The 13,592-nt window shown below is 42.7% G+C and overlaps 1 protein-coding gene across 1 annotated transcript in view; it reads right to left on the minus strand.

Annotated features, from left to right (window-relative positions):
* Window positions 1-1,002: 1,002 nt before the first annotated feature.
* Window positions 1,003-13,592, minus strand: part of LOC120443649 (teneurin-2) — an 83,211-nt gene continuing 70,621 nt past the window's right edge. Inside the window, exons 3-6 of the mRNA XM_039622791.1 lie at window positions 11,338-11,382; window positions 9,666-9,959; window positions 2,107-2,157; window positions 1,003-1,061 (exon numbers count right to left, since the gene is read on the minus strand). Coding sequence (XP_039478725.1) covers window positions 1,003-1,061; window positions 2,107-2,157; window positions 9,666-9,959; window positions 11,338-11,382 — 449 coding nt within the window. The remainder of the gene's footprint in view (window positions 1,062-2,106; window positions 2,158-9,665; window positions 9,960-11,337; window positions 11,383-13,592) is intronic.

Consider the following 13,592-nt stretch of genomic DNA (forward strand, 5'->3'; position numbering starts at 1 on the left):
CCCTCCGTTATTTGTTTACTGTAAAAGTGTGGGTCAGAATATGTCAAGAAGATAAACCTTTACATGATCCGATTTAGATAATCTGCGCTCCGACATCTCCTCACGTCTTTGCTGCCACGTGAATGAATACCTTTGTATTGCCTTCAAGGTTGCGAACTTAAGAAAAATCCTGTTAAACGAACCATAATGGTATTAAATAAAAAATAACCTTCAACCTCTAACATAAAAAAATGTTTATTTTCCTTTTCTAATACGCACTCTGCTCTTACTCCTTTCTACCACTTCTTACTAATGAAAACAGATGAAAACTCTGCGGCCCAATAACGCGAGCATTAACACTAACCCACGCTCATAGAGACAAACAATCTCTGAAACAGGAGTAAATATGGCTGACTTTCCAATAGCGGAGGAGGAGAAAAAAAATGGACCCTCTGGGAAATTTTCTCTGATCAAGTGCAAAGAGATTAACCAGTTGGACGTGTGCTAATGAACAGAAGATCATAATGAGAGGCGCTCGTAAATGTAGATGAGGCATGTGAAGAAGAACAGTGGCTTCGCCTTGTATCAGATGAAACACAAGAGTAATGTACGGAAACCAATTATTTTACTGTTCCCTTTCTACCCAACATCCTGACACTGTCTAATGATGGACTGATGAAAATGTCAAGTCTTGATTTAAAGCGTGGATAGAAAATAATGCTATAATAATTTCCAGCGGTAGCCAAGTTAGAAAATAGGATTACATTGGGTGCAGTGCCTATACACAGCAACTAATATACACTCCTCAAAAAAATTAAAGGAACACTTTTTAATCAGAGAATAGCATCAAATAAATTAAACTTCTGGGATATTGATCTGGTCATTTAAATAGCAGAGGGGGTAGTTAATCAGTTTCAGATGCTTTGGTGTCAACTCCTGCAGGATGGCACATCAATATGTTTGCTGTGTCGCCCAGCACCATGTCTAGAGCATGGAGGAGAATCCAGGAGATGTGCAGTTAGTCTAGGAGAGCTGGACTTGGCTGTAGAAGGTTCTTAACATATCAGCGGGACCAGTATCTGCTGGTTTGTGGAAGGAGGAACAGGGTGAGCACTTTGAAAGCTACAAACCCACAGCAGGACACTGCTGTGAGTGTCTGATTAAAAAACAAACAGAAATAGACTTAATAAGGGTGGTCTGAGGAACATACACCCTTCCTCTAGTGGGCCTTGTGCTAACTGCCCGGCACCATGGAGCCCAATTAGCATTTGCCATAGAATACTAGAATTGGCAGGTCCACCACTCGTGCCCTGTGTTTTTCACAGATAAGAACAGGTTTATCCTGAGCACATGTGACAGACATGAAAGGGTCTGGAGATGCCGTGGAGAACGTTATGTTGCCTGTAACATTGTTCGACATGACTGCAAATAGGTATCAGGATGAAATCCTTGGACCTATTGTGAGACCCTATACTGATACAGTGGGTCCTGGGTTTCTCCTGGTCCACAACAATGCCCAGCCTCATGTGGCGAGAGTGTATAGGCAGTTCCTGGAGGATGAAGGAACTGATACCACTGCCTGGCTCCCAAGCTTGCCAGACCAAAATCCAATACGTTCCAATAATCCAGTACCTCAGAGACATTATGTTTTAGTCCATCCGGCATGTTGCATCCTCAGACTGTCCAGCAGCTCAGCAATGCCCTGCTCCGGATCTGGGAGGAGATCCTCCAGGACACCATCCATTGTCTCATGCATACAAGCACATGGTCAAACTCTTAAGTACTATTTTGAGTTGCTGTAACGAAATTTTGGTAATATGGACTACATCGTTTTTTTACTTTGATTTTTGCAGTGCCTTTGAATTTTGCCCTCTGTAGTCTGATCATTTCCATTTCCATCAAATAATGTCCCAGAGTTTCGTTCCTAACACATCACCGAGTCTATATCAGTGTAGATATTCAGCATGATATTTCTTTTCCCATCGACCCGATGTGTTTTCAGAGTGTTCCTGTAATTTGTTTGAACAATGCATAATACTACCAGTTATATATCGTAGCACATCACATACAAGGGGATCTAAAATGGGTTCAATAATCACAAAGAGGCTACAGTCAGTTGTGACTTACTGATCACATAGTCTCCGAATGGATCGTCATCATCCTCATCATCCAGGTAAGCTGGAGCAGAAGTAATGGAACAAAGAAAAGGCGAGAGAAAAGAAACAAACAAAAAAAAGATTATGAAAAATCAAGAGAGAAAACATGAGAAACAAACCAAAAACAAATCAGAGAAACGGCCTGACAACAAATAAAACTAAAGGAAAGAAAACAAAAACAAAGCGAATTGCAGTCTTCTAACCTCCGATCATCTGCCTTTTTTATACGCATTCTTGTTCTCAGCCTGATACTTCCAGCCTTCATTAGGAGGCAAAGCGCTGACCATTAAACTACAAAAGTAGTTTCAGCACCACGCGGAGGAAAATATGATCACTCATAATTGACTAGAGAATTCTCAGCTTGCTCTCAGCGCTGCTTCTCACCGTTACACTCCTTTCCCCCCCTCTTTCTCTAGGCAGGTTCTGACGATGGCATGAGAGGCCATTACGGCTCACTAAATTCCCTATTAGGATGGCAGCACAGTCGTCAGCAAGTTACAAGTCCATCACAAACGATATTTTACAATGTGTGTAACTTTTTTTTTAACTGATAATATTACTGTTACTATGAATGGACCCTCACTGCCTGCTTACACCAGCAAGTTGGCATAATAACGCATATTTGAATGCCCTTTTTGTCAGCTGTATAGGAAAATCCCTCCCTCATCATCCTCTTTCCATTTATTCATCGTTTAGGTTTTCCTCTTCTTCTCTGCCTTTCTATCACTCCCGGCTCCCTTCCCTTAATGTGAGTTAGCATCCATCTACTGTGATCGATATCCCGAGGCTTTTATTAAACACTGCTCTTATGCATCTGTGTGCGTGTGTGTCTGTGGTGTGGACCTGGCTGCCCGTCTTTGTGCATGTGTATTATCAGCTCCGGGTCCAGCAATATCATACAGTCAGAAATGCTCGACAAGGACAGGGAAAATTTTTTATTCATCGCTTAGTTTTGTGCGAGTGTGTGAGCATGTATGAGCACCATGTTGAATAGACCAATCATTATTGATCCTGACTGCGGGGCATATTTCAAACCCTTGGCTTAACCAGAGGACATACGCATGCAGATGCATGCTGCACACGTGTGTGTGTCTATCACCACTTTTCTCATTCCGGCATGCACGGCTCTTAGTACATGGACAAAAAGTCCTTGAACCGCTGGGTGAAGTATGGAGGTGTACGCACACATACACATTGCATGCACACGCTCTCAGTGGTGTGTATTTCTGAAAGCGAACTGTCAGTGCTGCTCTCACACACCATTCATCACAAGCTACTAATTCTGTTAGACCATTGTCGAGCCTTTCGCACCCCACGTTGCTCTCTGAAAACTCAATCAGAGGCTAATGCCCCCAACCCTCCCAACACACAAACACGCGTGCTCTCACTCTCAGTTTCTTACTCGCACACACTCACAGAGACCCTGAGGGGACAGCAGTGGTCTTGGGGGACCCCACCAGCCCAACTCTATAAGTGTTGCTCGAATTTGATAGACAGGCGAGGCACAAACTGAGTTACTCGTGTTGAGAGTGGCTGCAGTGTAAATCTAACTGCTAACACCTGAAAGCAAAAAAAAGGTCTTACAGTCACTCGGTGGCATATAATTATAATCTGCGTTGCATAGTATAAAGCACTTTTTATTCAAAACGAAAATGATCATAATTAAACATTATCTTAATATCCTTGATTACAAGACAATCACTTGAGCGCCGTCACTGTCTAAGGTAAAAAAAATTAGAAAAAAATCCCGTCAGCCGATTTGAATGTGGTTTGATTTACGGTTTGCTTTGTGGGGGAATATTAAAAAAGAGGACAGCGCTGGTGCAGGCACTCTGCCACCTGTGCTAGTAGATTTGATTAGTTAATCAGAGGAATCACTTTGCCCAACTCTGCTTTTATAAAGCATAATTACAGCTCCAGCTACCAAGGAAATGAAAAAACAGAAAAGAACAAAAGGAAAAAAAAGTTCTCAACTGCAGATGTTTTTAGAGACATTTGGAAAGTTTTGTTTCTGGTCTTTTCAAAAAAGAGAATTAATACTTTAGCATAATAAAAGCATCACAGCAAAGCTCCTTAATAAAAACAGAGTGAAGAAAGGCTCTGCAAGGAGGGGAATTAAGGCATTTCAGCATGCCCAGATCGGGGGCAGGGTTAGTCAGAAAAGGCCAGACTAAATTTAGCGCCACCTTTTCATTCTCTAATTATGAGATTAATACATCCTGTCACATACGTCACAATACAACCTCATGATTTATTATCCAGTCAACCAGATGGAGAGATTGAGCCAGAGAAGGAAGGAGGAGGAGAGGGAGTTTGTCTGAAAACAGCTAATCAGCATGCATGTGTGATTTGGGCCGGTCCTCAACTGAGCGGCCAGTCTGTGTATATAAAGTTGGCTGGCGGGGTAAAGGCAAGATTTATTGATGGGAAACAATGCTGAAGTTGAATTTGATTCTGTCTGTTTCCTTTAACTGGCTGCTGTATAATGAGAGGAAAACACAGAGGCATATGGACCACACACACAAACACACACACAAGCATATGAGGAGCGCTGGACTATGGATTGTGGCCATAAAGTCTGGCCTGGGCTTCAGGTTTAAATCAATATCGGAGCCTGATCTTATTTCATTTAATGCATGTTTTAATCATTCTCCCTTCTGATCAATGCAGTTTGGATGTGACCATCAGGCACTGCTGTGGGAATTTACAAGCACTCCTGTTCTCCTGCCTGTGTTTCCAGACGGACGTTTTACGAGGCAGTGCACAGTGTGACAGTAAATCTCGTCCTCCACTTTGCCAAAATGAAATCTCCAAATGCTGCTCACTATGCCCATATTTGTTTGTCTCCCGCTAAAGAAACTTGCATTGGCTCTGCCAAGTCAACGTTCTAGTCTCTTTATTTTAATAGTGTCTGGAAGGGGCAATAAACGGGAAGTGTCTTTATTCAATAGTCGACAATAAAACTGGATGTAGGGAAACTTTGAAATCCCTGAGTTGCGTTTATGAAACTAATTTAACGGGCTTTGCATACTTCTCTGTAAAAGGAATTTACCAGTGAATGAAAACACCCCAACAAGCGAAAAACAAACCAGAAAATGAAAAATCCTCTCTTATGAACTCAGACTTAAAGTCAGGAAGCTGGTGTGACAGATACTAGAGCTCTGCAGGGGAAATGAATACACTCATAAACTGCTCCTTAAGCGCTAACTTATTCACTTAACGGTCAATTCATCCTCATCAGTGGATGAAGCTCACAGAACAACATAGCTATTTTGTATTGTTCATTCCCCATTTTTTGGATATACATAGATACTTAAAGGGAAATATATTAGATTTCTTTAACCTACAGTTCCTGCAGACCTTTGACACCCATCCCCAAATCCTTCTATTTATGTTGATCTCATTAATGCCTTTTGTGATGACAGCTACTATGTTCTTGCTATTGCTCTTGCTGCTTATGCTTTCCATGTATGGGTGTGGAATGGTGACAGGCCCTGTAAAAACAGTCACACCAGCAGATATGCATTAACAAGCCACCTCATTAGGTACACCTTGTTAAAGTCTAACCCTCCTTTTCCCTCAGAACTGCATTAATTCTTTGTCACATAAGTTACTATCCATTTGAGTACACTATTCTACATATTATAAATTCACTGTTATACAAACTTAAATCAAACTTGAGGGTTATTCTGCTGGTTATTCAGCAGTCATCAAAAGATAGCTACGCTGTGGTCATAAATAGGTGGACATGGTCAGCAGTACTCATGCAGGTTCCAGCAAATAATTGATGCTCAGTTGGTACTAAGAAGCCCAACGTGTGCCAATAAAATGTCCCTCACACCATTAGACCACCTGCAGCCTGAACCATCAATACAGGGCAGGGTGGATCCATCCTGACGGTACTGTCTGAATGTTGCAGCAGAACAGGCAACTTCTAATGTCCAGTTTTGGTAAGCATTTTCCAAAATATCAGTTTCCTGTTCTTAGTTGACAGAAGAGCACCTCGTGTCATGTTCTCTGCTGCTCAAGGTTCGATGTGCTGTAACGACTAGTTTCAGTTACTGTGGCCTTCTTTTCAGCTCAAAGCAATCAGCTCAAAGTCAATTGTGACGAAAGGACCCACAAAACACAGCTTTGCAGGCAGTTGAATGTTTATTTATAATGTCTTTAGTAACTCCAGTTAGGCAGCTTTGGAGCCACCTCTCTTCAGTGCAGTACACCCAGCTCTGCTGTCAGGTCCCAGCGTCCTACTCAAACAGGGAAGGCACGATTATACAATGGAAATCAGCTGTGTTGGTAAGCCTTCCCCCAACACCACACCTGCTGCTCCGCTCCACCCCCTCCCCCCTCCATTCTGATGCCTGATTTGAACTTCAGCAGTTGATGTTGACCAGGTCCACTTGCCTATGCAATGAGCTGCTGCCATGTGATTGGCTTTTAAGATATTTGTGTTAACAAGCAGTCGATCATTGTTTATTTTTACCTTTTATTGTTTATAAAATAAACAATAAAAGGTGAATCAAATGGACCATTACGGCAAGGCTGGGATGGTCCATTTGGTAAAGTAAATCCGTTGGGCATCTTTCTCCGCCTTTAGACAATAATTCTGATGGCAAAAGAACCAAACGGGACAGGTTAAAAAAAAAAAAAAAAAAAAAAAAAAAAAAAACAAGCAGTCGATCAGGTGTATCTAACAAAGTGGCTGGTGAGTGTAAACTAAAGTATATTTCCCAACGTGAGACACTGACAGCCATTTTAAAAGCACGGATGGGGTAAATTGTTTTTCGAATGCAGTTTTTATCCCAAATCATAAATATAGTTCGCTTAGCAAACACTTTAGATCACACATAGTGACACTCGTTGTGCACTTTGTTTATCTATGCAGTGGCTGTAAATGTAAAAAAACGGGGAAAAAACTGTTTTCAAGATTCTCTAATGTAACATCTCCTTAGGTGTATGTACAGTTTGAAGTGCTGATTGTGTTGAGACTAACAAAGGCACCAGGCATCGTGATTGCTATAAAAAAGATAACACTTTTTAATTTGTTATTGACTCAGCTTTTGTTTTGATTGTTTTCCAGGCTTTTCACCTCCTCCAGGAACAAAGATACAAAAATAGTACATGTAGTCAGGCACTCAGATATACGGGTGCCCAACTACACGGTTAGGGAAACGTGTGTATTTTGTTTGTTTGCCATTATAACGACATAGAATGGAAAAACGAAGATCACAGATATGAAGTAAAAGAAATCTGTAAATATATACTTCACTGACTCTTCAGTCAGTTGCCCTGCTGACAACAAAAAATAAAAAATGAATAAAAAATAAAACACACAAACTCTCACACAAACACAAATTGTAGTAACCTGGAGGTTTGTAGTATCTGTCATCGTTTCTGTGGGTTTTCTATTTTGGTAGTGAAATCTGCAATAGGGCACACGCAGACATTCATCCACATGTACCCTGAAGGGGAACCTTAGACCCTCAAACTGAAACCTGTCAGTCACACTGCCAAGCTATACTGACAGGAGCGTAACGAGAGCTGGTGAGAGGCGCCGTGCGAGCGAACAGAAAGACACAAGAGGAAGCTTGAAAGCTGGAGAAGAAAGATGGGAGAGGAGTGAGATGAAGAGGAGGAGGAGGAGGAGGAGAAGCAAGTGGAGGTGAGACTTCTGAAGATTGTTAGAGACGCGGCGAGATGAGAGCGGTGCAGCATGCTGCTTGGTGTTTTGGCACGTCACCGTCTTTTTGATTTGTTAGCATGTGTTTATGATGTTGTTTCTCTGTCTGCTTCTGTCAATCTCTATTATTAGACCCTCAGATCCTCCTCCTGCTGTTTTGACACTCCCGCTGCTCCTGTTTCACACTTCCACTCACACGGTTCAGACTTATACACTCTCACGCCGATAGACAAGCGATATAGGACACATGTCAAACTCAGAAACATATATGCACGTGTGCAAAATTGACACAAGATCAACACGCGCTCGATGCTAAGGATCGGCAGGCGCTTTAAGATGTGACGTGTGGCTGTATCCGGTGTTTTGTTTGGAAGCAGGAGCAGAGGGTGAGATTTCCTCACTCAGAGAGACTAAATAACTAATGGATTGACTTGATCAGACACACGTACACTCGTCTTTTTATCAGGCTGCTGCGTTGCCTCTGATCTCTTCATGCTGGCAGAGACACCAGTGCAGACGCCTGATCTAAATCTACAGTCTGTGAAACCACGAGACGGGCCTAAAGGTGTGAGATGGTGGTTTCCCTTAATGCTTCTATAGAAGGCAAACTTTTGAAGTGGAATTAAATTAAAATGACTTTGATTTGAGACGTACTGCATAATCAAAAGTATGAATGTCTGCCCCCCCCAGGAGCGTATAAATAGTCATTAATACCACTTTTTTGACAACGTTTATGTTGCGACACTGACAAGCGACATGTTTTGATCGCCTGAACAATCGACACTCAGTGACATCATACTGCAGGCAAGTGATTATCACAATACAGAGGTGGATTAAGAAGCTAATTCTACAAGGTCCTGAAATACAGGCGACAGAGTGCTCAATGCTGTTCCTCTGGCCCTGAAACAGAGAGAGTGAGAGCGGCGTCTGCAGCTGATATCTGTGGCTGCAAGATTAGCTTGGTAATTAACCACAAAGCAATTATCGGGTGGTTGGAAGAGAAGCGCATCTCAGGGTAGGTGTTTCTTGACGTGTTTAATAGGTGTTGAGTAGTTTGATCAGTCGACAGAAGTTGTTTCGGATTCTGAGGCTCACAGTCCAACAGAGGTTGATCCACAGCTGATATGTGCGGCTGCCGAGAATTCAATTAATTAGACTGTTGCTCTTCCTTCCATCCACTTTTCATTAACCTCCATTGACACCTCGGTGAGGCTCGTGCGCGGGTTTACGACTGCGTCAGGATTAACAAGGAAATGGGAAGTTGGCAATAAACAAAGTTGCCGGAGGAATGAGATTTCCCCTGGGAGAAACGCACTCTCGCAGTCACGGGGCGATTCAGAGAAAAGATGCAATTGGAGAAGCGAGATTAGCTCCTCTCACAAAAGCTAAAATGCAATCGGCGCTCCCAAAAAAAGCTCAGAAGTTTTTTTTTTATCTTCTTGTTCTGAAGACTGACAGACCAGTGGTGAGATATCAGCAGATAAGTGGCTTAAAAGGGTGGAGTTAGAGGGTTTTGGCTAAGTGCTATTGATGAAAATAAAGAGGGCCCTCTGGGGGGGTGTCCAACTACTGTTCTTCAGATCACAAACAGACTTAATCAATAAATCCAACTCTCTCGCAATTCATGCAATGGCTGTCTGTCAGAGAGAGGTTTTCACAATATTGTGTAAGATTTATGCATACATTCCCTTTCATGATCCCATTTCATATAACATCAGCCAAGAGCATCAGCCTCACTGTGTTCACACATTCTCATCAAATTCGTACTCTTCCACCTTTTTTCTCAGATCATGGGCCTCTACTTTAATAAATGAAACACATCTCGATCTTCTGAGAGTCCTTTGTCCTACCTGACTCATCATCGGACTTGTTATCATTCTCAGAGTCAGTGAGGGTGAGGGCTGAGTTCTCGCGACTGGACACTCCTGAGCTTCGGCGGGACTTTACCCCTCCTCGTCCGGCCCACAGCTGGATGGCCCGCTCCGGAGACAGCGGCCCCTCGGGGTCTGAGTCGGCGTCGGAGCCAGCGCTAAGGGAGTAACCCCGCTGGAGTAGGCCGAGGTCGGGACAGTAAGGAACAGCGGCGGGGTGCGGAGGGGGAGACGGCTCGCACACTCCGAGCTCGGCCAGGGTGAAGTTGCCCCCTGCGAAGGAGAAAGATGGGTTTAAGGGGATTGCTGAGAATAATGTGCGTAAATGCAGCAAAACTGATCGCACTAGCACAAACGAATGCTCGCACAAGCAAATGCTCACGCACGTCTGGAAAACAAACCCACCATCACACGCAGAGAAGCACACTAATTATGAAACCACGGAGGCGGAGGAGGAAAATTGCGCTTTGTTGTGGCAGGCAGGAGGGGGAGAGATGACGCAGCATGAATCAGGCACAAAATAAAAACTAGCTGCTGGAAGAAATATGTACTGGCCTGCAAGCCTGTTAAGACTGGCTGAGAAGGCCCGGCTGCCTTGCTTTACTGATCCACATTGGCATTCATGAGGTGTTGATGTGAGATCAAAGAGTTGCTCACTTGAGGCCTCTCAGACTTTAGTGGAGCTGCTTCGTTGCCTTCTGGGTTTGATCATCTCCCCACCTAGTTGCCATTGCACGCTGGACCCCAGGCTCGTCGAATGTACCGCAGTCTGCTGCAGCACCAGCCCCACCGCCTAACACTCTCCCCCTCAAGACAAACCGACTCGTCACGTCCAAAATAAATATATAAAATTATCCAAATTAAAGCACATCAAAGGAGATCAATAAACAGAGCTGCGGCCCAATTAAATCCAAGCTGAGGAAAAAGCAATTAAGGAAAAAGGCATGCTCAACCAATTTATTCTCTATACTAATTAAAAGAGTATTGTGGATGCAATCGCTCACCATCAGCTGTTGGGGTAAAGGGATCGGGGGAAAAACAGTTGTGATTCACTTCATTAGCAGTTTGTGAGGGAGGGTAAAGGAAGAGGCGAGCAGAGAGAGAGGTTGGCATTGTGGCGGCACACTATATGAATCAGCGTGCTGGGAATCGCACAGCTGTGTGACTGGGTTAACCGTGACTCATCAGGCGTACGGACGCAATCACAGAAAGAGGAATTAAACAGATGAGAATCGTCTGCTGGATCTTCACGGCTCCTCTTCACAGGCTCGGCGGAACTCGAGAGTTGTGCTGAAAGTAATGCGGAGGGAAACGCAGCCAGGGAAGTGGTGAAAGGCTCTATATTTCTACTCAGGCAAACAGATGGACTAGGCTAGAGAGCAGAGGCAAGTATAAAGCTCCACAGGTGGATTCGGCTAATGCGCTACAGCTTGCCAAGCTTCCAACAAGCTACAGTGCAAAGGCACCCAAGCACCAAAAGACATCAGCGAGTATTACCATTCCTCGTTTTCCTCGCTTCATTGTCTTTTCCTCCCACTTATCATAAAAGAAAGACAAAAGGAACCTTCTTTACAATCCGTGAGCCAAGGGACTTTGACAATTTGTTGGCAATTTACACTACAGGATCTAACTAAAGTCGATGAACTCATACCTGAGATGAAGTATCGCAGGAGGACAGGAGAGAACTCCAGGAGGCCTGAGAGAGTAGAGCACATGGGTTCTTTAACATCAGTCAGCAAATTATCCAGAACTGTTCTGCTTGCTAGAAAAGCGTCTACTCCACAATCACAGTCAGGATGAGTTTTTATGCAGATTATCCCATCCGCCTAAAATGACAATAATTGGGCTACAAACACAGCTAGTCTACACAAACACTACGTGGACACAGTTACACAACACTGAAGTGTATGCTTGAGTGCATTTGTATGCGTGTGTGCGTGCATGCACATATCTAATGTTACATCCCACAGGACACCGCTCTGTACAATTAACATCTCATAACCAGTGATTACACATGTAAAATCCAATCTCTCCTTATCACCATCAGCTGGAGACACCGCCCGATGCACTATGTATTCAAAGAAAGATGGATTGGGGCGAGGGGTTGAAGCAGACGTGAAAATCTATCTCAGTTATTCCTCAAATAGAAAACCAATTGCATGTTTGTTACATGATATTATGACAGATGTGGGGGCAAAATGTGGCGCTGAATTCTAATCAAATCAGTGCCTGTCCGTCCATACGACACTGTCGCTGTCATACCCGCCCTTATGCGCATTAATGTGTGTTTTAAGGCTTGTGCCATTTTGGCAGCAAACTTGGGCTGCTCACATCTGTTTCTGTTAATTGTCTGTGTGCTAACATGTTGCAGGATCCAAAGAGCCAAAAGCTATCCCACCATGATTTTATTGATGTTCCAAAGAGCTTCTGTTCACCAAAGGCCCAAGTTTATCAGTCTTCAAGTGCGCCACAGTACCCATAATACTTGCAAATATATAGAACTTTGCGAAAGTCTGTATATTTTACTAGGGAATTGAGACATATGCAAACATGCAGGGCTATACAGTATATAAAGTAAAACAGAATGCTTTAAAGTCAGTATTGGGTATGACCACCTGTCTTCAACACAGCCTCAACTCTCTTAGGCTAGCCTTCTTGTCATTTCTTTAAGTAGCCTTCAGGAACAATTTTCAAGGCTTCCTGAAGGACATTCGAAAGTCTTCTAAGGATGTTGGCTGCTTGTTGTTGACATTTTTTGTAGATTCAACAAGAAATGGGAACAAATGATGTCTTTTGGCGTCTGCTAGCTAAGAGGATTTAAAACTGGTTCTTTGCTAGCTTGTCTTTCACATGTAGACGCAACAGTTGTTCCTACCTTGAGTTACGTGCCTTTTTTATGCTTTAATCATTCAAGCATAAAAAGGTCAGTGTTATGTCAGTGTTAAATGACTTAACAGAAAAATCAATCCCCTGAAATTTGGTACAAGGATACTGAAAATGTGTGAAAAATCAGCAAATGTCCATAGAAAACCTAAAAAACTTTTAGAAAGGCTGGAGAACAATTAGTTAAGAGCACCTTTAAAAAAGTACAAGAAAGCCTGGCTCCTTGGAAGCAAAATTGAAAGAATATAGGGGTGGCTCAAGTCTTTTTTATTGTAATGCACTGAATAAAAGTGAACTGAACTAGTTCTCTAGTCGCGAACTTTAGCTCAGCATCTTTATCTTGGTCCTGACTTTTAATATCTAATGATCAGAAAGACTGATCAGTCATTAAAAGTCAGGTGTGCTACACAGAATATCTACAACCCTCCCTGATATTTTGCCACATACTGGCTTGGGCATCATACTGAAAATCTACTGAAAAGTTATATTTATAGCTAGAAAAGCATTTTGAGAACACAGAAGTCATTCAAATATTTATCAAAATCAGCAGACAGATACTGATCATTAGCAATCCCATTTTTGACGTAAACAACCATGCAATACTCACTTCATTTTACACATGACTTCACCTCATCACCATGGAAACAGTGATTTGGGAAGCTGTTTATTCATTTTCCATCACTGATGTAGGTTTTTAAAAAAAAACAAAAAAACAAAAACCCATATAACCATAATAGTATTGTGAAAATAGTCTCATATCGTCCATTATTACTTCAGACAAAAAAAGTGACCTTGAACTTTGACCCTTGTCTTAACATGCATTCCCATTAACGCCAACCTCCTTCCCCCTGCTCTTTGTCTCTCTGCTGAGGTGCTTTCATTAAATCCACTTTATTGTCGTTTTGTTCACTTGTCCACTGCTCTGTCTGTCTGCTCCACCTCCATCTTTTCCTCTTTTCATCTCTCTCCCTGCAAAGAGTGTTTACCATGACCAAGGATTTCATCAGTCTTCACTACCGCATC

The sequence above is a fragment of the Oreochromis aureus genome, linkage group 2 (assembly GCF_013358895.1).
Source record: "Oreochromis aureus strain Israel breed Guangdong linkage group 2, ZZ_aureus, whole genome shotgun sequence".
Taxonomy (NCBI): Eukaryota; Metazoa; Chordata; class Actinopteri; order Cichliformes; family Cichlidae; genus Oreochromis; species Oreochromis aureus.